The following is a 27,840-nucleotide window of genomic DNA, read 5'->3' as shown; positions in this document are numbered from 1 at the left end:
TTTTGTTACTGTTAGTAGCTAAGATTTCCTTTTAAACTGACTTCCTGTAAATTAAATCTCCAGAAATCATCACTTTCAAGCGTGACAGCAACTCATGAGTAAATTGTCTTCCTCGTGCATGATGTTTCTGCCATATCTTCTTATGCGTTATTTGGTTTAGCTAACTTTTCTTAACTTAGAAACTACTTTTTCTTAAGTTGTACTTCTATCTGTAAACGGGAGCTTTGATAGTACTTTGACAGAGAAACTGAAGTCCAGCCACACAGATATGCTTAAGTCGGGCTGATAGAAGCTATTTGACAGTATGGGTAGTGCATTCTGTTGTGCTACTCACCAGATAACATATTTGATTCTCTTAATATCCTCCCACTCCTTAGCATTTGACCAGCCTCAGCAACAGACAAAATAAAGAGGCAAGTGCTAAACAAACTTGTGGAATGGACAGGAGTGATACAAGTTCTGCAGGCAGTTTAAGCAGATCTATGGTGGGCTTATAAACAGCAAAAAAGCTATTAACTAAGTATCAATATGCAAGCAAGAAGTAAAAGGTAGGAAGTTGTGTCATTTGTATCTTTCGTTACTGTATATGCACTAGTCTGATGAAACTTGTCCATGCTGAAGGAGTTCCCCAGGACGCTGTCATGCTGGAGAGGCAAATACTCTTGTTATCACCTATGTATGTGAGATAAAACACTGCTCCACTGAGCAGAGATTTCTCTGCATCTCTGAAGGAACAGCAGGTTTCATTGCCCTTCCTCTGTCCTCTGCTGGTGAGTTTGAGAGAAAGACAGGGATATTCACTATGGATGCAGACATAAATAAAGATTATGTGAATGTCATCTGATCCTCCATATGCTCTGTCCATCCTGCCTGTCACCTCCTGCTCTGAAATCATGCCCTTGAGATCTTGAAGATTCTTATGACATTACAAGCATATGAACTATATGGACACACCTGGTTTAGCCAAGTACAGTTTGGACCTCCATCTGCTGTTGTCTCCTGTAGCACACCCTGTCCTAATGACAGGATTGGAAAGGCGATTCTCCCGTGCGATGAAAGTATCTCTTGTTTAGCTTTCTAAAAGCAGAAGAAAGAGGAAGAAGACACTGCAGTTGCATGTTGCTGCTGGTGTTAGATTTACTTAAGGAGCCTGCTTGGGTGAACAAGAAATTAGCAGTTTCAAAGAGACATTTCAATTTATCTGTATTTCATACAGGAAGTTACAGAGCAGATGAGGCTCTAATCCTCTACCTTTGTGTTCTCTAACATTCCCATTAGGTTGTCAGTGCAAACCTTTAAGCTCTTTGGTATGAGGCTGTTTTGATGTTAAGTGTAAATGATAATAATTGCATACCTCTGGAACTGCCAATGATTTTGAAAGGAAGGAGAACAAATAAAGTGAGTAGCAGAGGACAAACAGTGAAAGAAGGTCAAAAACAGCAGTAGAATTTAATTTGTAAATGAGATTCTTGCATAGCTGGGTGTAATGAACTTCAAGAGTGAACTGCATTAACCCTGTGAATAAAGTGTTTAGATAACCTAAAGCTTCACAGTTTTACTGACTTGAAAAGACTAATCTAGTGTCCACCAAGTAAGGAGCTGGCAGATATCTTTATTCAGTGGTATTGTATAGCTGGGACAATGCCTCCTTAATCTTTTAAGAAACAGGCCCATTCCTATCTTTCTGCATTCAGAGGAACAGAATAATATGAAAATCTAAAATGGAGCATGAAAGAAAAATGAGGAGGAAACCTCAACCATCCTACGCATTCTGAAAAAAAGTATGCAGATGAGATGAATTGCACAGCTGTCATTCTAAGATCTCACTAAACAAAGAATAGGTATTTACAGTCATTTTTATTTGCTCCAGCTACAGCGTGAAGGAAGATAAACTTTTCCACCATTAAATTTCCCTAGGGAAATCAGAGCAACTGGTATTTCTTGAAATAAGTATACAACCTGGCATATATAATCTTGCTTCTGAAAGCAGATGCAAGTTGATGAGGGAAGCAGGAGAACAATGCTTTCTTGCTTCAGTACGATTCCTTTGACTTTTCTGCTATTCTGGTTGCTCAATATCATATAACAGCAGTGTCTGTGCTAAAAAATCTTCTGTAATTAGAAAATGGCAGCTTTGTTCTGACAGGTTGGGTCACTATCCTGAATAGAAGACAGCTAATAAGCTAGGAGTCTGACTTGAGCAAGAAAGATTATTGACTTCATGGATCTTTTTCATAAGTATCTGATCACTCCCTACACTATCATCTAGCTGTGCTGCAAATCTCTGTAGGATATCCTGGAAAAAAGTGAGGAATTTCCTGTTATTTCCTTATCCATTGCAAATGTCTTACAGTTCCAGTGTCTGTCAGAGCCATTAGCCTTATCTTTCATCTTTGGGAATTTTGACAAAAACTTGCAGTGTGTGTGCTTGAACGTCATTGTAATGTATATGCTTTTCAGCTGAGGTCAAGTCCTTGCAGAAGATAGGGCACCAGCTCACTGTGCCACTCTAGTTCGATTGGTTATGAAGATTTGATCATAGAACTGACATCCCCTTAAGGCAGTCACTGTATGTAAATGTGCCTGCGCTGTTGCTCTATGCTAGAGAAGTTCATGCCTGATTAAGTACTCTTTTCTGTTTCATGCTCACTTGTTGACTCCACTGATCTTTAAGTATCTGTGTAAAGATCGTCTGTTAGGTTAATTGCTTAAGATATGTATTTGAGGACCTAAATTGCCAAAGTTCTGTCTTGAGTATGTGTTTCGTTCTCTCTTTCATATGCAATCCACATCAGTGGGCAAACAAGAAAGGTCACTGTGGATAGCCCAGGTTAAAAAAGCCCAACTCCATATGTTAAATCACGATGGATCACATTATTCATTATCTCTATTACAGTATTGCCTGCAGGCAGCCCAAGAGATCAGGCAGTTGTGTATGCATTCTGTATAAACTCCTGGTAAGAAGCAGTCCCTGCCCAATAGACCTTACCATCTAAATAGATAAGACAAATGAACAGTGTTATTACCCTCATTAGACAGATGGGGAGCTGCAGCACAGTGAAACTGAGCATCTTCAATAGGTTGCACTGGGAGACTTGGGTACAGCTACGAAGCAAACCCAAATTGTCTAAATCACAACTCAGTGCCTGTGTCTTCTTTCCCTGATGTCAGTAGAACATGTCCAACTGTCCTGTGTTCTACAATGACCTTTAACAAGTATTTAATCCGTGTTTCCATAATAGTAATAATAACTTTGATTTTTTTCCTCACATGTATTATGCCTAAATAATAAGTGTTCCAAAGCAAAGTTATCTCTCTATTTTTGTCCTTGTAGAAGTGCCCAATTGGTACACTTAGCCAGTTTCTAAGTCGATTACTCTAATTGCAGCAGTATTTTCAGTTAAGTGGGAAACAGGAGATTCAGAGAAGCTGCCAGAAAGGGCAGGTGAACGTTGTGTAATGCAACATTTTTGAAAACTGGAGCTTACTTTTGAGCCAGGAAATTGTGTCTGTTTGGTTGTGAGAGCTCATGCATATAGATATGTTTGAAGACTCTTTTGTTGTGAGTAACAACCCATGTTGTGGAAGGTGGTATGATTCATAGGCAGTTTCATCGTCTCATTTTGTGCCACTGTTTTGTTATTGTTTTTCGCCCCAGGATTTAGTACAAGGAACATGTTCTACTCCCAGTTGGCATGAGCAACGTGGCCAATATGCTTATCAAAAGAGGTAGAGGATGGGTCTGCTTGTGTAGATATTAAGGTCTAAAAAGGCTTTTAGTGTATGTAGGTGATCCTTTACCACACAGTAAAGGAGTATATTAGAATGGGGAAAGGCCTTGAAGTAGACAAAATGCTGACTTGCACTCTGATGGCCCAAAGTTGTCAGCATTCTTGTGAAGTGCCAACTGTGGGCATGTATCAAATCAAGGATCAGATAAGTAAGAAGATGGCTTAGATATGCCCTGATTAATAATAATAAATAATGCCTTATTTCTGATTAAGCCTTTTTTTGTTTTGTTTTGTTTGGTGTTTTGTTTCTGCTAGAAAAGCTGAAAGAATGGTTAGTAACAAGGGAAAAGAAAATTATCATTAACAGACAGATCTGTATGTTCAGCTCTATTTAAGTGAGGACTTCGTGTTAGTAAGAAGGAGTTAGTGAGGAGTTCATCACAGTTGCTAGTGTGAATAAGATCAGAATTAAACCTTGGTGTTAGGTGACTGTGGAAAATGCTGATAGTATATATCTGAATGACTATCCAGACATCAAAAGCCTTTTATTTCTGGAATAGTCCTAGAGGAAAATGAGTGCCTATGATGTTTTGTACTGTGCTGTTGAGAGTTTTCTGAAGTTCAGCCAGCTCATCTGTAAGTGAAATAGCAATAAAGAAAATGAGGAAAAAGTTAATGAGTGGGAAGAAAAGACAACTGAAACCCCTACTGTTCTCAGTAGTATTACTGGATCCAATCAGCGAGCTGACAGCTGAAACTCTATTGGCGATAGGGAATTTATTTCAGAACAACTAAATGGGAAAGAAATAGCCCATGAATGACTTCATCTCAGTAATTTTATGCTGTAGAGCAAACAGTAGATTCTCACTCCAGCTTAGCACATCAGCTTGTGTTATTTTAGTGATCTGAGTAGAAAAATCAGGAGAATTCTGGCTGCAGACACAGCAGCAAGTGATGAAAAGATCAGAAAGGCAAAAGGACACACAGTTATCTGTCTGATAGCGTTATATGTTGTGTGTAACACTTCTCTGTTAGCGCTGCATTGCATGTGAAGATGTTTCTTTGCTGCCTCTTTAAACTGTAAGTACTGGAGAACCAAACTTCTGTAGTCTGGTTGCCTCTCCTTTATTATTAAGCATTTAGGTTGGTGAGGGACTGGAAGAAATTGCCCAGAGAAGCTGCCCTGTCCCTGGAGGCATTCAAGGCCAGGACGGATAGGGTCCTGGGCAGCCTGATGTACTGAGTGACAGCCCTGCCCCCATAGCAGGTGGGTTGGAACTAGTTAATAATTAAGATCCCTTCCAACCCAAGCCATTCTATGATTCTTTGATAAGTTTTTAATAAATTCTGCTTGGCTGATGCTGAAACATAGGATTGGGTGAGTCCTTCTCTTCCTTTTCCTTTATACATGTCTAGTAGTAGCTAGTCAAAATACCCGGGGACAGAGGACAGAAAGAACAAAGATAATTTTCTTCCCTTTTTCTTTTAGACTTCAGCCCAGGCTCAATACATAGGAAAAGCTTACGTCATAAGGTCATGCTTGTATAATGTAGATGGATATATACCACTAGCACACAGTACGTTTCAAATCCTTCAGTTATCCTCTGTGGTGCCAAGATGCTGCTTTATGGCAGACAAACAGAGTAATGGTGCCATGAGCTGGAGTCAGCAGAGCTGTACTAGTTTGTAACAGGTGAAGGTTCAAGCTGTTTGTCTAAATGGCTATCAGTGTTTCAGAGTTTCCAGCGCCTGGCTGATTGACCTAGTTGGTATTAACATTAGCCTCCAGAACAGTCTGCGTGGGCTCAGGATCCCCCATCACTTTGAAAGCCCCCTCAGCCTGTTTTTTTAGTCCAGGCATTGAAGCAACTCTTATGTGCTAGAGTTTAATGAAAATAAACCTGGATCTGAGCCTTTTCGGAATGGGACCTTAACAGCAAGCCTCGTTTTGTCCTGCTGCTGTCTGTAAGGATTTGAGGCAGCCCACAGCTACATTAGTGCACGTCAGATTGCCAGGACAATTACATAACCCAGTGAACCTCATAGAGGAGGAGCACATGAGACGACATTGTGCTTGACTCTCTGGAAAACACTTTCAAGTAAACTTGAAGGGCTAGCATCTTCAGACAGACAAAGCCGTGCACTAATTGTCTGACTTACAAAATGGAGTTCTGATTATTTCTGTGAGATTTTGTGCTGACCTGGGGTCACCCGTGAGATCTGTTAGACAACAGGACTCTCTTATTTCAGAAGCAAAAGACAGATGAGCTATATGCTCCTCACCCTCTCAGCCATTTGTTTCACTTCCGAGCATGAGGTGTGATTTTATTTTTTTTCCTAACAGTGCAGTCATCTCCTCAGATGAAGCCATAGGTTTAATGAAGCAACACGTGGGCTTACATTCCCAATCATTCATTTGCTGTTTTAGCCACTGCTTTCTGGAGAGCAACACTGGCTTTTCTCTTTATGGATTTGAATTACATTAAATTCAGAAACATCTAACTCTGGAGGTTAAGGAATGGAAGCTAGTTTGCACAAATCATTGATGCCTACTCAAGAATGGCTTCTTTGATGCTAGAGACATGTTGGTTCCCCAGAAGGACGTATGGAGTAGAACTAAGTAAACCAAGAGACCAAGCTGATTTGCTGTTCATTTTATTTTAAGCTGTTGCAAGACTGACCCATACGCATCTGAAGCAGCAGTGTAGTACATGTAGGACGTGTCAGTGTAGTACAGTTGGGAACTGCAGACTGGGTGGAAAACCAGTGGTATAATATAAATACAAACAAAATGCTCTGACTTGTCCTTTTTTCTCACCTCAGCCATGTGCTTCCCAGCATTTCACACACACACACACACACACACACACACACACACACACACACACACACAGAATCACAGAGTGGCCTGGGTTGGAAGGGACCTCAAGGATCATGAATATCCAACCCCCAGTTTTGACTCCTAGGAATAAGAGACATCTTATTCTTCTTAGAGTCAGCAGGTGTGGTCCCATTGCAAGGTTAGCTCAAGGTTTCCAAATACATAAAGGGAAACCTGCAGAATTTCAGCTTTGTTGGTTTTTTTTTCCCCCTTCAGGTCATGCTAAGTCCCCGAGCAGCCCATTCATGTCACTTACTCTGATCCTCCTGAGGGCACCTCTATCAGTGTGTCCAGCAGCTGAGGACATGGATGAATGTGGATGTGAAGCCAGCCCTGCCAATTCACTTGCTCCTCAGGCAGAGCAGTGAGGACCAGTCACTGCTGCTCTCCTCCTCTCAGGGGCACTGAGCTGGCCAATTGCCTCTCATGCTGCAACTCCAGATGACAAGAAATATCCTGGGGAAGGTAGATTCAGGCAGAAGCTGCATTTACTAAGTACAGAGGTGATATTAAGTCTGAGTAAAAGGTGTAAATTTAGACACTAATTCACTTTATATGTCTTTGCCATAGGGGAAGAATACTGGATTACTCCCAAGACAGAGTCTTTTAGTTGTATTTTCCATTAGCTGTGTCAGTCGGACTCAAGTAATTGCTGTGCTATTAATGAAGTAGCACAGGGTCTTGAGAGAGCCAGTCTGATCTTTCTGTTTTTCTTAAGTTGTGTCTTACTTTACAAGTAGACTGAGTTTCCATCTTGACTAGGATTAAGATCACATTATGCCTTCACATTACTTCTACAGGAGAGTTGAAATAACCCTTACAGAGGGTCAGAGGCCCACGAGTCCCTTATTTATGTTAAGAAATAATTTGTGGTTGTGTTAAGTGGGCTTGTTCCTGCCTACTCTTGTGATGTGCCAGTGATACCTAGCTAATATTTGATGGCGATTCTTTAATTTAGAATCAGTTTATGAAAAAGAAGGGAAATGACTAGAAATAGTCATAGTACGGGAACGTGGAGTCTCTCAGCTCTCATGAGTGCAGTAAGACTGGATGATTCCAACTGAAAGCAGTAATGAGACTAAAATGAAATGATGATAATCTGCATTAACACTGCATATGTTGTATATCTTCCCATAAATACTTACTCTAGACTTCTTTGAGACTTATTCATCAGCTGGAATATCTGCACATTCATAAAAAATGTAGTCCGAACATAAACAGAGCTGTACTATATATCCACCAGGCATAATGCATGCAAAACTTTGTCGCAATCAAGATGAATTAACTGTTAAGGCTTTTAGAGAATAATAGCTGATGAGCCAAATTTAAATACACGCCATTTTCATAATGGAATTTCTGTTCATAAGTCTGCTCTTATACATTACTGCTTTTTTACAGTTTATGAACAAACTTAGCATTTTTTTATACTGGAAAAAAAATGAAAGGATCTTGGGGATAAAGAGATTTACTTCTAAGGAGGTATTAAAAGCCAAATATGCACAGCATGGCTAAGAGAGGGCTCGGGTAGGATGTATGAAATATTCAAGGAGTCTAAATACTATTGGCAGAAGGAAAGTACTCATGGCACTACAAGAGGTCATAAGTGGGAGCAATGGTATAAAACTAACAAAAGGAGAATTCAAACTGAACATCGGCAAAAACTTTGGTACTGAGATTGAGATCTGCTGTGATGGAAACAGATGGATGCAAGTTGCCCTTTCTCTTTGTTGTGAAGTTCATTTGATGGAGCAGAACAGTGGGATTTTGTTGACTGTAATGCCAGTTGATACTACTCTCTTGACTCTGTCCTATCATTCCTTATTCCTTGCCCTGACTTTTTTCTGTATAAGTATTCCAGGCTGCAGAAGTCATTTCTAAGTTGTCAATACAATTTTCTTCTGTTCTCTTTTCTCAGTTTCTTGTGGGAGAAGACAGGAGATCAGAAGGTTTTGTCAGTGCCAACTGTAGAAGTGCAGCAGCACCCTTTGGCCTCATAGATATTATTTCAGTTATAGAGAATATAATCATGATAAGATAAGATAAAAATTACAGAGCATATTAAATTCAAGGTAAATTCTTCATTTTCAAGTAGCCTGGTAAATTGTGGCTGCTATAAAATCCATGGAGTTCATTTGGCTTTAATGGATCTCTGAATTTGTAGATAAAGGTTTGATTTGTGTTTGTTTATCCAAAAAGCGAGATACTATTTACACCTTCAGCACTGAAAATAAAATGATATCCCTGCAGAGAAGGTTATGTGCAGAACGCGATGTAATTTTTGATAGTACTTCTGTTTGTATCAAAACATAATCCAAAAATCAATTGAGGGAAGAAGGAAAACAGTCTTTCTTTTTGGCTGATAGCCTCAACCTACAGTACGGTAATATGATCTGATAATTTTCCTTTTAACTCAGAAATAAAGGGCCTTCTCCTTTTGATCAGGAAGGTAGGGATCATTCAAATGGGCAGAGAGCCTGTGCTTTAATATCTGCTGTTGTTTAAAATCATGACAAAAAGATAAATGTAACAGCTGGGTGGCCATGGGCTCTTTCAAGCCTAAGAAGTCATTGTTGACCTGCGTGCTTCTGTGATTTTAGGAGACTGTCTTCTAGTTACTAGAGCTGTGCTGGTCTCTCGTACCAAACTTAGATCTGTGCATATTAGGACCAGGCAAACAAAATCTTTTTCAGGCCATCAATTCCGAGCTGTCTTGGAAGACCAGCAACTTGGGCCCAATATGAATGCTCTGTTATTTCTTCTACCTGAGATGCTTCTTAATTAGGAAGTCAAATGTAATACCAAAATTAAAGCTGATCAATTGAGAACTTAGTAATCGAGCCTAATTAAGTAGCAAATGGCTTGACTATGACTGCATCAAACTTGCAGCTGCTGTAGTAAAGGAAAAATTGCCTGTAAATATATATATATATATATAATATAATCACATGTATTTATAATATATATACACACAATATATATTATATATATGTTAATTTTTTTCCCTCTTCATTCTGAGAGCTGCTTCAGGCCAACATCACAAAGCTTGCTGGAGATTAACAACATTGGCAGTGCATAATAGAACACAGCATAAGCTGACTGCTGAAGTATTTGTCTACTTTCTTACGTTCTGTTGATTTACAGGCTGTTTGGCCTAAACAAATTATTTGCAAAGCTATGAATCTTAAAACTGTTTTGGAACATATCACTATTCCTGAGAGACTACTGGCTTTTGGGTTTTCTTAACGTGAGGGCTGTTCTGAAAGTAATGCCTCTATTTGATTGCGTTGGCTGACAACGTCAGAGGTGGAATGTTGGTGGTATGTCAGTAGAGGTTGAACCTTCCCACCGATATTCCATCACATTTTGCTGCTGTGTGACAGATGGCAGCAGAGGGGCAGTCCGACAGAATGGCATCTGACATGGAAGTGCAAATGAAGTAAAGGTGGGCAATTGAATTCCTCCGTATTGAAAAAAATGACACCATTAACATTCATGAACACTTGCTGAATGTTTATGGAGACCAAACAGTGGATGTGAACAAAGTGAGGTGGTGGGTGGTGCAGTCAGTCACCTCCACTGGTGCAGATTTTTATGAGCACAGCATGTAGGACCTTCTGTGGCACGCAAGTTCATCACTGGTGAAAAAACATAGCTAGTGGTGGTGATGATGATGCTGGAAAATAGTGTTTTGTAGCTGAGAATTTGCTCTATCAAATAGTGTTACTGTGCTCTTCATATCTGTTCTAGTTTCCATGGAAATAAATAGGAGGCTTTACTTTTGGAGTGGTGTCTGTACTTTCCTGCTGTTTGTCAAAGAGGATCTGATAAATACTTTGCAAGAAACTTCTGTCTCTTGATATTAAGCTAAGTGGGAAGATGGTCTGATACCCTGACATCTTACTGTCTCCTTGTCTGGCAAAGATTTCCATCACACTAAAGGCATTATTTCTGGGGTCAGGATAAACAGAGTATTCTTAATTTCATCATCAGTTGTAATGTTTTTATCTTCTTGCAGAATGTTGGAGGAGACTAACAAGGTAATGGTAGGTGGTTTTCCTTCTACTTGGTTATTTTTTCTTTTGGGAGACTGTGAGATCAGCTGCCTCTGACATAGAGAGGAGGGCAATCTGTGCAGCATGATAGAACTATTAAGATTTGGGAAGGAGAGGCAGTGAGGAAACAAGACCCAATCCTATGCATTAGTGTATGATGCTCGGCCATCATGTGGAGGGACAAGTGTCTGTAACATTCAGGAAATGAGAAAATCTTGCTTGTTGGGAAGAAAACATAATTAATAGTTGCCCTGTTGTGGCAGGACAAGGGAAAATGGCTTCAAACTAAAAGAGAGGAGGTTTAGATTGGATGTAAGGAAGAAGGTGTTTTGTGTTTGTTTGTTTGTTTTTTATAATAAGGATGATGAGGCACTGTAATAAATTGCCCAGAGATGTGGTGGAAGCCCCATGCCTGACATGGGACAGCCCCTAGACATTTAAGGTCCAGCTGGATGGGCCTCTGAGCAACCTGGTGTAGCTGTAGGTGTCTGTTTATCACAGGGGAGTTGGGCTAGATGACATTTAAGGGTCCCTTTCAACTCAAATAATTTTATGATTATATGCATGTAAGGAGGATCAAGAACTGGTGCTGGATGAAGGGACTAGGGACTAATGGGTCAGAAGCCTACTACAGCTCCATTGGGGATTGATTTACAAAGTGGGATCTCTTCTAATACATTTTTCTCTCTCTGGTATCAGAAGGGCGGTGCTTAGCTCTGCAGTAGGCTTTCCAGCAATTGTATTTTCTACCTTTTTAATGGGAACCTATGAGAAGGTGATGGGCTTTATAGACTATGAAGGTCAGTGCTGATAGACTACCGTTAGTTCTCTTAGGGCTTGGAAGTGGTGGTAGGTAGACAGAAAGACATCACCTTACCTCCCTTCTTATCAAAATTCCTCTGGGGTTATTTCAGGTGTAATTCACATAACACTGTACAGTAGGTGCCTCTCCAGTGAACCTCTGCTAGGTTGGTTCCCACCATTTGACATGTAGTGTGGTAAACCATCTCTCTGTACAAGGTCAGATTAATCTTTTTGTGGAGTTTTACATGAATGCTTTGCTTTGGGATTGTTGTTTCTCCATGCATAAATCTTTATATCAGCAGCCTGCAGTGCCAGTGGGCCACAGAAAAATTCACTTTTATTCCTCTCTGTATTTATCACCACAGTGAGAGACCTTATTTGAAAATGAGCTGAGTTTCCCACAGAATTGGGGGGGTTTTAAGTGCTGTGAGCCTCCAGTGATTTTATGTTTTTTCCTTTTAAATTTGAATGGGATGTGCCAAGCCACCTCTGGCCCAGGCTGGACATCCATCCCTTTGGGATGATGCTGAGACTTGGAACTGAACGTGAACTTTTGTGGGAGGGTGCATTGGGAATAGAAGGGCAGGTTGTGCGTGCGGCCATCTGTGCATTTTAGTCCAGTGGATCAGAAGATGTGATGAAGCACGCAGGCTGTGCTTTGCAGCCAGGTCCATCTGAAGCTTTGATATTGCTATCTTTGCTATTTTTATTTTTTATTTTTTTTACTTTCTGACGTTTTGGTCTGGGTTCAGGTAGGGTTCTTCATTGGAGGGAAGTGATAAATGTGCTGACATGTAAGTGCTGCAGTTTTTAGCAGATGATGAATTTTAAGCCTCCGCCTTGAGGCTGACCTCACTTAATTTACCTTTGCAATAAAAGATACAGTGAATTTCCCTACTGTCTGCACACAGTGGGATTGCTAATGCATGTTATCTGTTATATAACTGCATTCTTTTTGTCAATGAGTGTGTATAATAAGAAAGATAAAGCCAGAGGTTTTATTTAAAAGTAGGAGTATTTTTCTGTGGAGGTAAAGCATAATCCTGCTTATCTAGGTTTTGACTTTCTGAACAATGGTAATTTTAGTTCACTGTATGACTTCCAAAACCTGCAGTGCATGAAACCGAAATCCTGCGATAGTGGCTTTGTTGCCCAGTCTGCCAGAGAGATGCACTGAGCTGTGGGTAGGAGAGGAAATCTCTGGAGGAACCTCTCAGCCTTTGAATAGACTTGGACGTGGCACATAACCATCACTAGGATGGCTTTTGTTCTGATTTCTTAAATTTTGAGCCCGGCCTGTTAACCCCTAAACACGTCACATTTAGGGACAGGCAGGGGGGCAGCAATGGCTTGTCCCCTCTCTATTACACTTGTCCTGCATGGCAGTTTCACCTGGCCACATCCCAGCTGTCTTGCTTTTCTTGATGAACCTCCTGGCTTCAGCACTTGCAGCCCCTTAGATGTACCCTGCTCACCAGCCCTCATGCTTCCCTCCAGGTGGCTTTCTGTCTCTTCTCTCACCAGCTCCCAACTCTTGAGCAGGTTCCTGTCCATATCCACTCTTCTGGGTTCCTGTGAGGTGAAGCTGGGGGATATCGACTCTGAGGGGACAGCAGAAAGGCATGGTGGGTCTGTGTGGTGTCTCAGAGGGGAAAGCTGCTCTTTTGGAGTGGTTTGGGAGTTGTGTGAATTGTGTGGTTGTACACAAGCAGTGGGAAGTATTTGAGTAGGCCTTCTGCATTTGTAGGCTTTTAAGATTTTAGCAGCTAGCTGAGCCCTCTCATCTGTACTGGATGTGTGAAGTGCAGGTTTTTGAAGGCTAATTACTTGCCTGCAAAAATCCCCTTGCAGTTGGGTAAGACAAAAGGCATTTGCTTGAAATGGTGCAGTGCCTTGTTGCAGGTCCCTGCTTCTAATGCTGGAGCATAAAAGAATGTCAAATTAAGACAACAGAAATTTAACCTCAATAGCATTCATTGCCCTGCCTTGTTCTTAAAAGTAATTTTAAAAAGTTCTTTCAAAAGCTTTTATTTTTTAAACTGAAACAAGCTTGGAATATATAAACCTAAACAATTCAAATTTGGCAAAATTATAAGCTGATGAAACTGGGGTCCTGTGGTAGGAAATGCTGGTCATAGTTGATGTTGATAATGGGTGCAAGTCCTTCTTTTTGCTTCAGAAACTGCCTAATATAATCCAGGCTAAGCCAGTGAATTGCACAGGGAGGCAGTATTCACATGTATGGTTTGGAAAATGCGTGCTTTATGGATGAGCAATAAAGTACTCCACAACTAAATAAATCAGGCATCTTTTGCAAAGAGTGCTGTTACTTGCCTTATTTCAGTTAATTCTGTCCAACGGGCTAAAATGTTTGAAGTGAAAAATAATAAGCAAGCTGCACCGAGACTGGTTTGCAGAGCTATACAGAAGGCCGGTGCTGGAAGGTAATGATATGGAAATCAACTCAGATCACTGAGAGGGCAGTAATGGGATCCAGTATTAGGGTCAGGCAGGTGTGAAGATACTCGTGATGAAGATTTGAAAATAAACTTTCATTTAACACTCTTGGGGCAAAATGCCATCCATTCTGTAGGCAGCCTAATTGTACTAGCGGAAAATGGTATTTTCCCCTTCTTGACCTTTTGTCCTCCATTCAATCACAGAAATCCATAGGTTCAAAGGTTTGGTTTTGACTTGCCAGGCAGAGAAGAAGCTCTGATAAGGTTTTGTAGCTATTAAACTTTCATAGATTTGTAGCCTTGTGGTTGAAGCCAGACAGTAACTTTTTTTTCTTTTGGGAATGGGGTTTCAATGAAGTCAGAGTTGCTCAGTATTAGAATTCCAGCCTTGCAAGCTACTAAGCGTATGGAATTTGTGTTGAAGGGCCATTACCTGAGCCTAGAAAGTGTTTCCGAAATCACTCTCACTTCCTCACCCATCTTTGCAAAACTTTCATTTTCAGGTTAGGTGGGGTTTGTTCTGGTTTGTGCCACTGCTGTTTTGCTTCTGCCGTAGACCCATGCAGCTCCTTAGCAAAAAACAGAGGTGTATTTTTTTCAGAGGTGTTGTGCATTGCCTGGAGTTTGTCCCACTAAAGTGTGTCAGAGCTGAGGGCTTCTTGAAATCCCTGTGTGAAAGATTTCTTTTATCTACTCCCTTGAGCTTTGGACTACTGGGTTTTACACAGTTCCTTACGTTGTGAGGAGAAAAAGATACAGACCAATGTTATGTTGGTGTCTTAAGAGCAAATCAACTCCTCTCAGTTGAAACTCATGGGTAGTCTGTGAAACTACCTGGAATTGCTTTTAAAGCTAACTTGATATGCAAGTTTTTGGGTGTGCTGCTTGCTTATCCTGCAGTTCCCCTCGAAAAGGGCTGTGACTTCATGGTTTATGCACCAGGCTACCTTCTCTAGCAATGGGAAGTCTAATCTGTGATTTGTAGTGAAATCTCATTAATTGAAAAGATCTGATAGCAAAAATAAATAATTAAAGCATAGCCTAGGAAGTACTGTCAGATAGAGCCTGCTGGGGGGGACAGATCTGTGTGGGACTTTATGCTCTTTTACTGAAATCAATGACAGAAATGAGCCATACATACATGGTTAGAGGTGTATTTCTGACTAGTTGTTTACCTGCTTTTGTGGTTATTGCATGTCGCGTGCCCTCTGCTCTGCTATAAGCAGCTTTGCACCCTGCTGTCTGACTCCCACTCCCCTTTCTGCATGGTCTGCTGAATGTACTTACTGTGCATCCAGAAAAAAGCTGAGATAGATGTTGATTGTTTTTGCTTTTTGTTTTTTTTTCCCTATCCCTTCTTCTCTTGACAGTTTTTTATCATGCTGTTAATTGTATTTCTGTTGGAGCTCACTGTTGTGATTCTGTTCTTCGTCTACACAGACAAGGTAAGTCAGATTCTTCATTTTTCTTTCCCCTTCAGCAAATTTTTATGCCCCTTTTCCCAATAAATAAATCATGAGGCACTTGGCTTGGTATGCACATCATGCTTCTGTCTTCCTTGAGACACCTCTCTCAGAATGCATAAACAGCCTTACAGGACTGGGCTCTCTTGCTTGCTCATGTGTACAACTCAAGGTCACAGACATTGCCAAGTGCCTCTGCCATTTAAAAAGAAAAAAAGAAAGAAAAACCAGCAAACACACAACAAAGCCAATGAGGCTTACTAGGAGCGTGTGGGCAGAGCCATCAGACAGGATTCTTGAAAAAAAATCTAAAATGTTTGTAATTTAAGAGCCACATTAATGTTATGTCAAAGGAAGCCTCATTGGCTGAAGCACACAATTATTATCAAGTTGCTCCTTGCAAGACGCCTAGTGAGAAGTCTATAAGTGGATAGAATTTAGTAAATTCAGCTTTTGTTTGCAATTTCAAATTTGACTTATGTTTGACTTTTGTTCCTGCACTTGTTATTTCTGTGCGAGGGCAAGATTACCTATCCATATCACCTTTGAATGAACCCCAAATCAAGTGAAAGCGTGCAATTATGCATAACCTGCCTATTCAATCAGAATTAAGTAACAGTCTCTTACAACTGATGATTACTAAGGGAAAACTATAGGGTAGGTAGCAAAAATTTGCCATGAATAGTCATCAGATACATGACCAATGAGCGACTTTTTTTTTTAATGAAAAGACATTTGTATGTCTTACATGCGACATAAATCAATACAATTAAGATTAATAGTAGATCTAGATTTAGTAGATCTAGTGTGTTTAAAGATAATGTGGACAGGGAGTGGATAAGATAGCAATATTACTTTCTAAAAAGGCTCCGAGTTATTCAGTTAATGCTGAATGATTGTCAGGTGCGCTTCTGAAGGACTGAGAAGGACTAGGTTGTTGGATGGCATGTTGTAGCTGGGACTTGGAATTAACTTGCAAGGTAATTAAAATAGAAAGGGCAATTTAAATTCCTTGTATGCGTTATTGGATTCTGAATTACTTGTGACCTCTTGGGAGAAAGATCTACACGTCATAGATGACAACTTAATAAAGGCATCTACTTAATATGCAATAGGCTTCCAAAAACCAAATACAACAGTTGGTTAAGGAATCAGAAAATATTATCACGTCATTGTTAAAATTTAAGGACTCGCTTCACTGTTAATTTGGGATTCAGTTTTGGTTACTTCATTTCAGCAAAGGAAAACAAATGATTAGAAGCAATAGGGAGTTGGGAGAAGGATAGTCATGGAGGGATTATGGAGACTGTCCTGATTCAGTTTGGTAAAGGAAAGATATCCTCTTCTTAAGAGTCCTAAGAGGAAAAAATGATAGCGGATTCTAAAATATTGATATACCACAGGCCTGTCTTGAACTTGAAAATATAGAATCGTAAAGAAGTACATTTAAAAGACGAGTGTTTCTGATATTCTGCATCACCATATTGTAGAATTCCCTGTTACTGGCACTGAGGCTGATATGATATGGATATAGGGGTGATTAAAGTAAAGTAATTAAAAGAAAACATTCATAATGCAATCAATGCTGTTACATTGACAAGTTTCTCATAAAGAGAGCATTGGTCCTCATCTTTCAGAGGTAAAAATAATGAAAGTCTGAGGAAGGATTCCCTCCTTACATCATACCTGTTGGTTTGTAGCATTCCTGTCTATGTTCTTACTAAGCATATCAAGAAATTAAACCTCTTTCCAGGTCACCAACTGTAGGTTGATGCAGGAGGCACAACACAGATTTCTTCAAGTTCAAAAACATGAACTCCAGTTTAAGTTCAGGTTTACTGGGTTAAGAAATTGCTTCAATCTGTGTCTTGCAGATGATCAAACGGGGAGACTTTAAATGCATGATTTTATGTTGAGGAAATCAGTGGTTTGTGTCTGTGTTATGCTTGCAGTCCTGCCTACTAAAAAAAAAAGAAGCCTACAACTAGTATTTTCTTACAGTATGCTTACAGTTATGTGCCAGCTATGCTAATGTGAAGAACAGCATTGCCATGTACACTCATAGGAGTAGTGTAGTGAACCCAGACAAGTGTACCACAGTTACTGAGTTAATGCGCTTCCGTGGAAGATCAGTGAAGGAACAATCTATGCTAACACCCACAGCAGGAGAAACTAATACCAACTTCGCATACAGAAGCAGAATGTGACTGCAGGTTAAATCTTTGAGGTCTCCTTTATCATATATGTATATTCATGTATGCATGTGAACAGCATTTTTTTCAATTACTTGGAAGCCTTCTGTTGACTAGCAGTGTATGTGCTTGTAAAATTCTTCCTAGGGCAAAATGATGTCCGAATATTATTTTCTGTTTCCAGGCTTAGAGAAGTTTGGTTAATGGATTTTCTGGCAGTTTTTGTTTACTTCTACTTTGTTAACTGGACGCTTCACTTATTTTACAGAGTTTAGTCAGCCTTCCCTGCTTTCTGTGAGACAGGGCAGTGTTAATTCCTTAACTGCGGTGGAGAAGCAGAGCTGAGAGGGCTGCCCAAGTTTGCAAGCAGCTGGGGCTGATTTTAAATGTAAAGCTCTTGCTGTCCTGGCTGAAGGAAGCCAAGAGACTGAGCTGAGCCAGCAGTGTGGCTGGCATTGTAGCTACCTTAAAAATACTTTGCCAGTGCCCTTTTTGTTCCTTCTGCTGCAAAATGGTCACAGTGGCAAGCCAGTGCCAGTACTGAGTTATCTGCCACAGAGCAAGTATGCATCCAGGCAGTGCATCTGTATCCGCTGCTGGGACTACTGATGTAGTAGTGTGTTCATTATTAAAAAGCATCAAGACAAAAGTTCTTTACAGCTTTTGGCACAGTACTTTTATTCTTTTGTTGTGGGAGAGCATGCAGCTGTGGAGATGGACAGGACTGGCTGCTGGGACTTAGGGCAGCCTGGACTGACCTCTCACTCTGAGAGACTTGGCAGCAGCCTCTCAGAGCTTTTAAGCTGCAGACTTGCTCCTATGCCCCACAGTGTCATCTTCCCTTTTTGTGATAAAGAAATGTTTGTCTTGACCTCATGAGATAAATAGTGCCCTGGACTTTACAACTCCTTCTCTAAGATGTCTCTATGGTGTGATGTTATAAAGCGAGAAAGGCTTGGAGAAATAGCTCAGTAATGCTTAATGGAGGATGTAAAAGGGAGAAAAGCTTTGCTTCTTGGGGCTGCACTGTGGGACTCATTCGCAGGGGCACTGAGCTCAAGCCTGGTTAATGCTTCTCTTTTCCATCCTACCTGGTTACACTGGTTATAAATCCTTTGAGTTCTGTGGAAGTGAAATGTTGGCTATGTGGGAGCAGGGTGAGGAAACACATTCCTGTGGCAAATGGGTGTCAGGAAAAATACATAGCACTTCTGTTTTGTCCCAGCTCTTTCCAAAGCAGCAGTGATAGGTTCATTAGGTGTCTTTAGTTCAGTATGGGGAACTCCAGGGACTTTGAAGCTCCTGTTGGTGTTTGTGTGTGTTCACATGCAAGCTCCCAAAGTGTAACTCCTGGATTTTTTAAGGGCAGAAGTATCAGCCTGAGATATATGGGTCTGGAAAGGAGTTTTTGTGATAATGATTGTCAATCTTAAAGCACTACTTTTTAAGGCTAAATATATGTGCCCTCACTTGAGGTACTCTTGTGATATTGCCGGAGTCATGTGAACGGCTACCTATCCATAGCTTTAATTTCCTCCTTGATATATATTATTTTGATTCCATTGATACAGAGAAGCATTTTATATTTTATACATTTAATAATTAATTGTTAATTGTTTCTGTGTGAGGGTCTTTCTGTATTTATAAGTGATCCATGGAGTTCTGTTAGGGGTAACCTTAATTTTATTATGATAAGGAGAAAGCAGCTGTGCCCTGTCCTGACAGAGGCTGGATATTCCTTGTATTTCTCAACACCAAATTGGACCCCACTAAAATATAAACTATGCTAATAACACATGTAGTCTTGTACCAATTCTAAGCTGTATACTGCATCTGTGTTTAATGGCAGTCTTTATTTTTACTGTGATGGTTCTCCTGGAGGTTCAGAAAAAACAAGTCCATATTTACTTTTTTTGCAGCCAACGTAGATGATTTTTTTTCAGTACTTTTGTTCAGATGTCTGCATTTTTTCAGATTTATGGAGAGAGCTATGATGCTGAAAGTTAATGCCCACGAATGGAAGAAGATTTGTTTTCTGTGTCACAGTGAATCATAATGAGTACATCTTTTAGTTTTTACTGCTATCTTGCTGAAGTATGATTGATATGTAGATTAATTTGTTTCTTGCTTTGTTTCTCAAAACATTTTACTAGTGATTGTAACTCGTTATAGCTGTTTTGCCTGGTCCCATACAGATTACAAGCAGCAGACTGTAGTGAAATGTAGTGGGTGTGATTTCAAGTATGGCTCAGCCTTCACTACTACCTCCTTCACATTTGGCTTCGTGTTCCTAGCCAGACTAGCAGGGCTGTCAGGCACACATAAAAGAGGTGGATCTGATTGAAGATGGAGTACTGGAGGCTAAAGTGAAGGGCCAGATTACCCCAACTGTGTGTGCAGCTTCCGGATAGTCTTAAGTTAATGGAAGAAAAAAGACTTTGGGAAGCGCTGCAAAACTGGTGGGGTGGTCACTCTGCACTGCTCATCAGTCAGATTATCCTGCCTTTCCTACCAGGGTTTCTTCGTCATTTAATTAGCCTGTACGGTTGCATTGGCATGTTCTAAAACTTCTTACATCGCTCAAAACTTTGAACAGTATTATTGGCTCCCTGTGTCCTCCTCCTGCCACAGTGAACAGAAGTGTTCTTCTGCCAGGTGAGGCTGGAAGAATTTGCAGAAGAGTATCGCTGTGGGCAGTACCTGGGTTTGTCAGTGTGCAGAAGGGTCTCAAAGTAACAAGGCTGTTTTTAGCTCTCTGTAGTATTTCGGCTGGGATGTGCTGCATTAATATAACATGCTTTAGGGCATGCAAGTTCTGATCTTGAGTAGGAATAACCACATGCACTGGTACAGATTAGGGGCTGACCTGCTGGAAAAGAGCTCTGCAGGGAAGGACCTGGGTGTCCTGATGGACAGCATCAGCTGTTGGCCGTGAAACAACAGTGTGCCCTTGTGGCCAAGAGGCCAACGGTGTCCTGGAGTGTGTTAAAAATTGATGGAGGTGATCCTCCCCCACTACTCTGCCCCGGTGAGGCCACATCTGGAGTTCTGTGTCCAGTTCTGGGCTCCTCAGTTCAAGAAAGACAGGAAACTTCTGGAGAGAAAAGGCTGAGAAACCTGAGATGGTTTTCAGCCTGGTGAAGAGAAGACTGAGAGGGGATCTTATCGGTGCTTATAATTACCTAAAGGGTGCAAGTCTAGTGGATGGGGCCAGACTCTTTTCAGTGGTATTCTGCAGCAGGGCAAGGAGCAACGGGCACAAACTGGAACACAGGAAGTTCTGTCTGAACATGAGAAAGAAATTCCTTACTGTGGGGTGATGGAGCACTGGAACAGGCTGCCTGGTGGGGGGGGTTGTGGAGTTTCCTTCTCTGGAGATATTCAAAACCTGCCTGGACGCTCTCTTGTGGAATCTGCTGTAAGGAACCTGCTTAACAGGGGGTTGGACTGGAGGTTGTACAGAGGTCCCTTCCAACTGTGATTCTGTGATATGTGTATGCAAGAGGTTTTGAGCAGTTGGTGCATTAGCACTTTGTTTTTCAGTTAGAGCTCAATTTGTTTTGTATTTAAAAGAGCTCTCTACACACTGATCAGTTCCTAGCTTGTAGCATTGCTCTGGCAGTGTTCTGAAGTTAGAGTTTTGCACGAGTGCTGACAGAGATAAAATCCACTCCTCTGACAAGCAGGAATAACATTGCAGGTTCATGTGGAGGAATCTATAGGTTGTCTCCTGTGCTGTGATGCCCTGCAGTTATTGCTTTGTGAGGGTCATGGGTTAGCCCTGGTCAAGTATTTTATTTCTCTAATGTAAAATGATAATATATAAAATAAGAAAAGACAGAAATTTCTCTGTGGCTTATTTTACTTGGTAATAAGCTTAATTTTAGCTAGTTTATTAGCATTTCAGTACTGGTGTCACACAATAGGGAGTTGCAGAAATTTCATCAAAAGAATTTAATTATAACCAATTCGTTTTGGCTTCTTTTCAGCAATGCATTCAGGCACGGGTTTAAATCTGTCTCTATTCAGCAGATTACTTAAGTGTGTGCTTAAATCCACATGATTGACTTAATCATATATTGAAGTCTTGTCAAAGTTGATATGCGCCTTTTGTGTTCTTACCTTTTACAAGAAATCTTGCCAAGGAAATGCTAATAATACTGAAAAAATCTGAAGATGGTAAAGATGTATCGTGGTCTTTCACTTCATAGGGAATTTAGTGGAAAATAATGAATGTTTGCTTTAAAGCATTAGTGGATATCTTTTTCTATTTGTTCTCGAGCAGCTTTCCTTTTAGTATCTTGATCTCCAACGTGTCACTTTAGCCTTTTTTTAGGCAGGAGCAAGTGAAGAGAAATTTGTTTCTGTGTCTGAAAAAAAAACCAAACAAATACACCACTGGAAATTCCACAGCTTTGCTAATTCATTTGTTTAAAAAAAAAAAAAAAAATCATTGAAAGTGGACCTGCAAACTGCTGTTAACGGGGTTATTGAAAGATAGCAAAGTATTGATGAAAAGAATTAAGTGCATGCTACAAAATAGGTGTTATTTAGGAACGATAGCGGCAGATAAAATGCATTAAGGCTCCCCACTGGGAACTCTTGATCAGTGGTTGATCAGAGCCTAATTGATTCCTTGAGTAAAGTGCTAGCAAGGGAATGGGCGCCAGGAAAGGAAAATCAAACTTTCCTAAATTAAGCTCTGTGCCTAACAGAAATACCCTACATAAAGATTAGATAATGCAGTAGCCTGTCAGCTCTTTATGCCACATGTATTCCTACTGTGGTTGAGTTCAAAAATGAAGAATGTAGGTTTCTCATCCTAGTCAGAATGGATTTTTGTTCATATTGCAGTGAGTATAATATTGCTCATATTGCGCTACCGCACACTTTGGAATAGTGCTTTGTCTCGGGAGAAATCCAGTCCTGAACTCCAGCCTGACTGGCTGGGACATTAATTCCCAGAGCTGCGTAGATGAATCAAACACAGCTACTGCTGCTGTCATGGCTGGCTTAAAGCCAGCTAGATCTATCTTTTATTTCCTGGCATCACTAAATTCATTTGATAAATATATGGCAATGCATCAGTTAGCATACATCTGAAAGTGATGTTTCTGGGCTTCCTTCTCACTAGTTTGTAATCCCTAATCGGAGATCAGTCTGTGATGCCAGGAGCACATCAGAGAACATCTCTTTGTTGTGGGTGCACTTTTACAAATATTTGTTTCTAGTGCTCATGTCTGAAATTTTAGTTTTCGTAGCAGACGAATCATGAGTTGTGCAAATCTTCAACTGGCCTCTGCCTTGGAATAATCTAGCAACATTTTAATAATCAGCATTACTGTATGCACAGCTGCAAACCTTTTGTCCGGGCATCTTAAAATGTGTTACTAATAGTGAGTAGGTAGTTCAGCTCCTCTTCTAGGACTATAGGACTAGAGGGAATGGCTTCAAACTGTGCCAGGGAAGGTTCAGGCTGGATGTTAGGAAATACTACTTCTCTGAAAGGGCGGTCAGGCACTGGAATGGGCTGTCCAGAGAGGTGGTGGAGTCATCGGCCCTGGAGGTGTTCAAGGAACATTTGGACATTGTGTTGAGGGATATGGTTTGGTGAGAAGTATTGGTGATGGGCGAATGGTTGATCCTGTGGGTCTTTTCTAACCTTTGTGATTCTATGATTCTACTGACTGGCAGAAGTGATGCTGAAAACTGAATCTTCAAGATGCAGCGTCTTGTGGGAAATACTAAATACCTTCATACCTGAATATGTCTAAGAGGACCTTGCTATTCTGGAGACTCTTTACTTTGCTGCGGTCAAAGAAGTCATTGCGACAGTAGAAATGGCCAAGAGAACTCCAGTGAATGGCACTGGTTTACATGCCAGCTGATCAGCACTGGCTTTAGGGGCATTTGAATCCCATCTTTACATCTTTTCTAAATGCTGATATGTGTTTCCTAACACTTTAGGGGAAAAAATGGAAAGAATAGCAAAAAGAGAAAAGAGAGGTTTAGAAAAATGATACATCATTAAAATGCAGCTTTAGACATTTAAGTACAGGCAACATCAAGTGCACAGGAATGACTGAGATAGCATATTGAAAGAGACAATGCATTTTTTATTCATTCTATGAACGTTTTTTATGTGTCACTATGTATTTCAGACAACATTAGAAAATGACAGTAAACTAAATGTTTAACATTTTTACATGTACAGAAAGAGAAGGGAAGGTGGCTTTTTGTGTCGCCAGATATATGCTGGCCAGGAGGGCACAGCTCTTGTCTAAGATTTGTCAGCTGCAAATGAAAAACAATGTTGAAGGTAGACCACTTTATTCATATGAGTTGGAGTTGAAATTCTTTCAAATCCTTCCTTTTAACACAGTGATGGGATACACAGGATGGCTCCAAGGTGAAATGAGAAAAGACCAATCTGTTGATCAGCAGCTCTAAGTCACTGCTTATTCAGGGACCTCTGATGGAGTTGTAGCCAGAGTGTATTGACGTGGGGCTGCAGATCACATTCAGGTGTTTAAAATTATTTAGACTCCATGATATATATGATGCAACCACCTTACAGCATAGCCCCCCTTATCCGCCCCTCATCCGAAGCATCATTGCACTGCAAGATGGAGTTGTCTTTTGGCTGATAGTTGAGGATTGAATCTGTGAAGATGGAGGAAGGAGGCTCAGCCAGTGGTGCTTGTAATTTTGAAATACATTCCAAAATTTACAAAACCAACGTAGTCAATGGTGCATGAGAATTCCTGCCAGTAAAACAGCAACTGAGTATATCTGCAATCATCTTTGATATGGACTACTTATCTTTAATCATTTGAGAGCTCTGAATCTTTTTACAAGTGAGCACCGAAACCAGTGGTACTTGGCAAAAGGAAAAGGTTGAGATAGAAGAGAGAGAAGTAGCTTTTGAACAAAGGGATATATCTTAACAGGAATAGAGAGAGAACTTTGCTGAACAATTTCTGAATGCACACATTTCCTACTTGAAATTTTTAGGGCTTCTGATAATCTGTACGATGGCAGTATAATACAATTTCTTTACAGTCTCCTAGCATTAGCAGCGAATGAGGCATATGCAAGGATTGTTTTAACCTTCTTCCAATTTTAATCCACTTTATTTTACTGCAGTTATTTCGCGTGCACTCTTTTCTCCCTCTAAATTGCAGGGAAGGCATCCTTGAGAACAGAGTATCCTTGTATAGGTTCAGTTCCTTCTTGTTGAAACTCGTTCATCCTCGTGTACTCTTCCTTCTGCTACTAGCTGTCTCTGATATAATTTAGAAATGAAGTTTTTTTTCTGTGTAGGACTGAATTATGACACAAAAATATAGTTCTGATTTGCTTGTTCTCACCATTTTGCAAATTACTGCTGCAAGCAAATGATGCTGTTGTTCTGCCGGACATTTGTGCCAGCTGCACCTTGCTGCTCTGAACCACAGGAAAGCAGAACAATACATGTCATTGTCTTCTGCTGTGCTAATGTTTTCTCTGTTGACAAAGCCCTAACCTCAGCATTTAGGAAACCTTTTCAGAGTTCAGCTTGAAGGACATGTTAAAGTGCAAACTGGATTGCATGTTATAAATCAGGAAATTATGTATAAGTAGCAGAAGGGAAAAGATGCTAAGATCGTGTGAAGATATTTAAAAAAACAACTAAAAAGTCTTTATCTAGCGAATAACAGCAGTGCGAAGTCATGAAGCACGAGAGGAAAAGATTTTGATTCAAAACTGTATGTTTGTTAGATTCATCATATAAGACATTCAGTTATTCTTTTGAAAATTCAGGACCAAAAGAGTTGCAGTAAGACTTGAATTAATCGAAGTGATTGAAGCAATATTTAAAAGCTAGGAAGAGAATCAACATTTCTTCCTGTACAATACTCATGCACAGGAAAACATCCCATAGATTTCTTTCAGGTCCACCTTTTCCTTGATGAATAGAGAATGCATTGTAGTTGGCAGAAGAGCAGCTGAATACATTCAAACAAAGAAAAACAATGGTTTTCTCAAGGTCAGGTAGCTTGGGGAGAAAAGGAAATTGATTTCCTTTTGGGCACTGTGAAGAAAGGAGGAGGGGAACGTGTTGCAAACCTTGAAGTGTGTTGAGATCAGGCTGGTATTTAAGTAAATGTCAGTGGAGTGCCCTTGCTGCTACCAACTCCACTCGTGGCCATTCAGAGGCCAGATGTGACTTCCCATGGCAGGGTTATTCTCAGTAGAAACCTGAATTGTGCTCTCTTTGACACTGATTTGTGTACAAATGACAGAGGCAGCTCTTCCATGACAACTGCTGTTACCACAGAAGAGCACAGAGCCACTAGGACTGCTTTTCTGATTGTCCATCATATGTTTTCTTTCGCTGGGCTGTATTCACGTCAGTGTCAGTTTTCATGTTCAAGTGTCAGTAAGGGACAATTAGATGAGTAAGATTAGGACTGTGGAATGGCTCTCTGTTGGATATCACAGTTCTGCTGTACCCATTTTAAGCCATTTGGGGGTTTCATATGCAGTACAGTATCATGTGTTAGCACAGAATGAGCACACAAGTTGCCACTTTCTGTATGGTGAAGTCTTGGCCCCGATGAAGTCACTGGAAGCAGTGCAGTTGTTTATTGTGGAACCAAGCTATTATTCTTAATTTTAGAATTTGTGGCATCTTTCCCAGTTGGAAATTGTGCATCACAGAACAGTACTGTGGCAAGTTCTGCATGGCAACTACGTTAGTAGGAGAATGTTATTCTCTAGCATGATTTTGTCTGAATCTCACAGTGCATTATTTGGGGGATGCTGCTGCCTGCTTAGTTTGGTTGAACTTCGGCTGCAGAAAAAATGAGCATTTGAAGAGAAATGAAATTAATGACATCTGACTTCCAGTGGATATTTGTTTCCTAATATGTGCTGTGAAAATTTAGCTTTTCCATCTGTGTTCTCAGTGACTGTCCGGCTTTCCCTTGCTGTGCTACAGTCTTGCAGAATTGTTTAGGTTAGAAAGAACCTCTTGGGATCACGTAGTCCAACAGCCTGCCCAAGCGGTGTCAGCTAGAACAGGCTGCCCAGGACCATGTCTGGTCAAGTTCTGAGTATCTTCGCAGATGGATACTCCATAGCCCATCTGTTCATAGATTGGATCACCCTCATAGATTTAAAAAAACAAACAAACAAAAAAAAAAAACCAAGAAGAAACAAGCACGTGAACTCTTTGCGTAGGGCCTTATGAAACTAGTTCGATACAAATGAGCAAAACAATACTTTAAACCAGTATTTCACATGCCATGTGTATTTATTTCTGGTCAAAGTAGGATGCTATGCAAAGCCTGTAAGGGGCACTCAGGAAGTCACCTGTGCTGCAGCTTTCATATTTAAATTTGATTCATCTCACTGATCTCCCTTTTTAAACTAGCATATTAAACTCAAGGATTCCAATATCACTCTTTCTCAAGATTTTTCCACGTGAACCTTTCTCGAGGTTAATTTACCACAGAAGATTAAGGAGTCCTGTTCTGTACAGACCTTTACGAAAAGCGGCAGGACTGGGGATTTAGAAACAAAGATGATGAGGGCCTAGGATGGTCTGCTTGAAGTTTATTTGTTCAGTCACACAATAATTATTATTCTCTTTCTTGTCAAAGACTGTCTCATTCAGCTTAACATCACAAGTCCACAATTTAAGTAGCTTAACAGACCGAGCTTCTGATCCCTGAAAGCTTTGCAGTGCTTTGGTAACTCTAACCTTCCAAGAGAAGAGAACACTGAGATGTCTCGGTGTCAATTTTGTTCCCTTCACTTTTTGTCCTTGACGCAATTATCCAGTGGGAATTCCAGGTTGCTTACAGACAAGTTGTGTTCTGATTGAGCGGAGTTAAGTGGAGTTAAGGAGGCAAGAACGTGACACTTGTTAGAGAGGTGGTCCTTATGCAGTGTCTAGCTGCTCTTTTAAGTGGTTCTGAGGGAGTCTGATAAAGAGAAGAGAAATTGATGCTAAAGGAGTATGAGGTTGAGCAGAGAGTTAACTACATCTTGAATAACAAAAATGCGTTCTTAAGCTGAGAGTGGTTGAGTGTCTCTTCCTTGCTGACCCTCTTTGAAAGAAATTTAAAAAGCTTGGATTTTGACACTTCATGAAAATTAGACCTGCCAGGATGTGAAGTGGGGTGCCCGGAATCCCCTGTCACATCTGCAGATCATAGCTGAAGTAAAGCGATGCAGAACAGCAGCGCTTCTCTGCACTGCCTATCACACC

General features: G+C 40.5%; 1 protein-coding gene across 20 annotated transcripts in view; it reads left to right on the top strand.

Annotated features, from left to right (window-relative positions):
* Positions 1-27,840, top strand: part of TSPAN4 (tetraspanin 4) — a 395,182-nt gene that overhangs the window by 330,299 nt on the left and 37,043 nt on the right. For 19 of the 20 annotated variants that reach the window (XM_015286701.4, XM_015286696.4, XM_046942331.1 and 16 more), the window contains one exon: positions 15,298-15,372. The exons of the other annotated variant lie outside the window; for it this stretch is intronic. In XM_015286701.4, the coding sequence (XP_015142187.1) occupies positions 15,298-15,372 (75 nt within the window). The remainder of the gene's footprint in view (positions 1-15,297; positions 15,373-27,840) is intronic. 20 annotated transcript variants of the gene reach the window in all.

Source organism: Gallus gallus, chromosome 5, assembly GCF_016699485.2.
Source record: "Gallus gallus isolate bGalGal1 chromosome 5, bGalGal1.mat.broiler.GRCg7b, whole genome shotgun sequence".
Lineage (NCBI taxonomy): Eukaryota > Metazoa > Chordata > Aves > Galliformes > Phasianidae > Gallus > Gallus gallus.
This window is presented reverse-complemented; position numbering and strand designations above follow the sequence as displayed.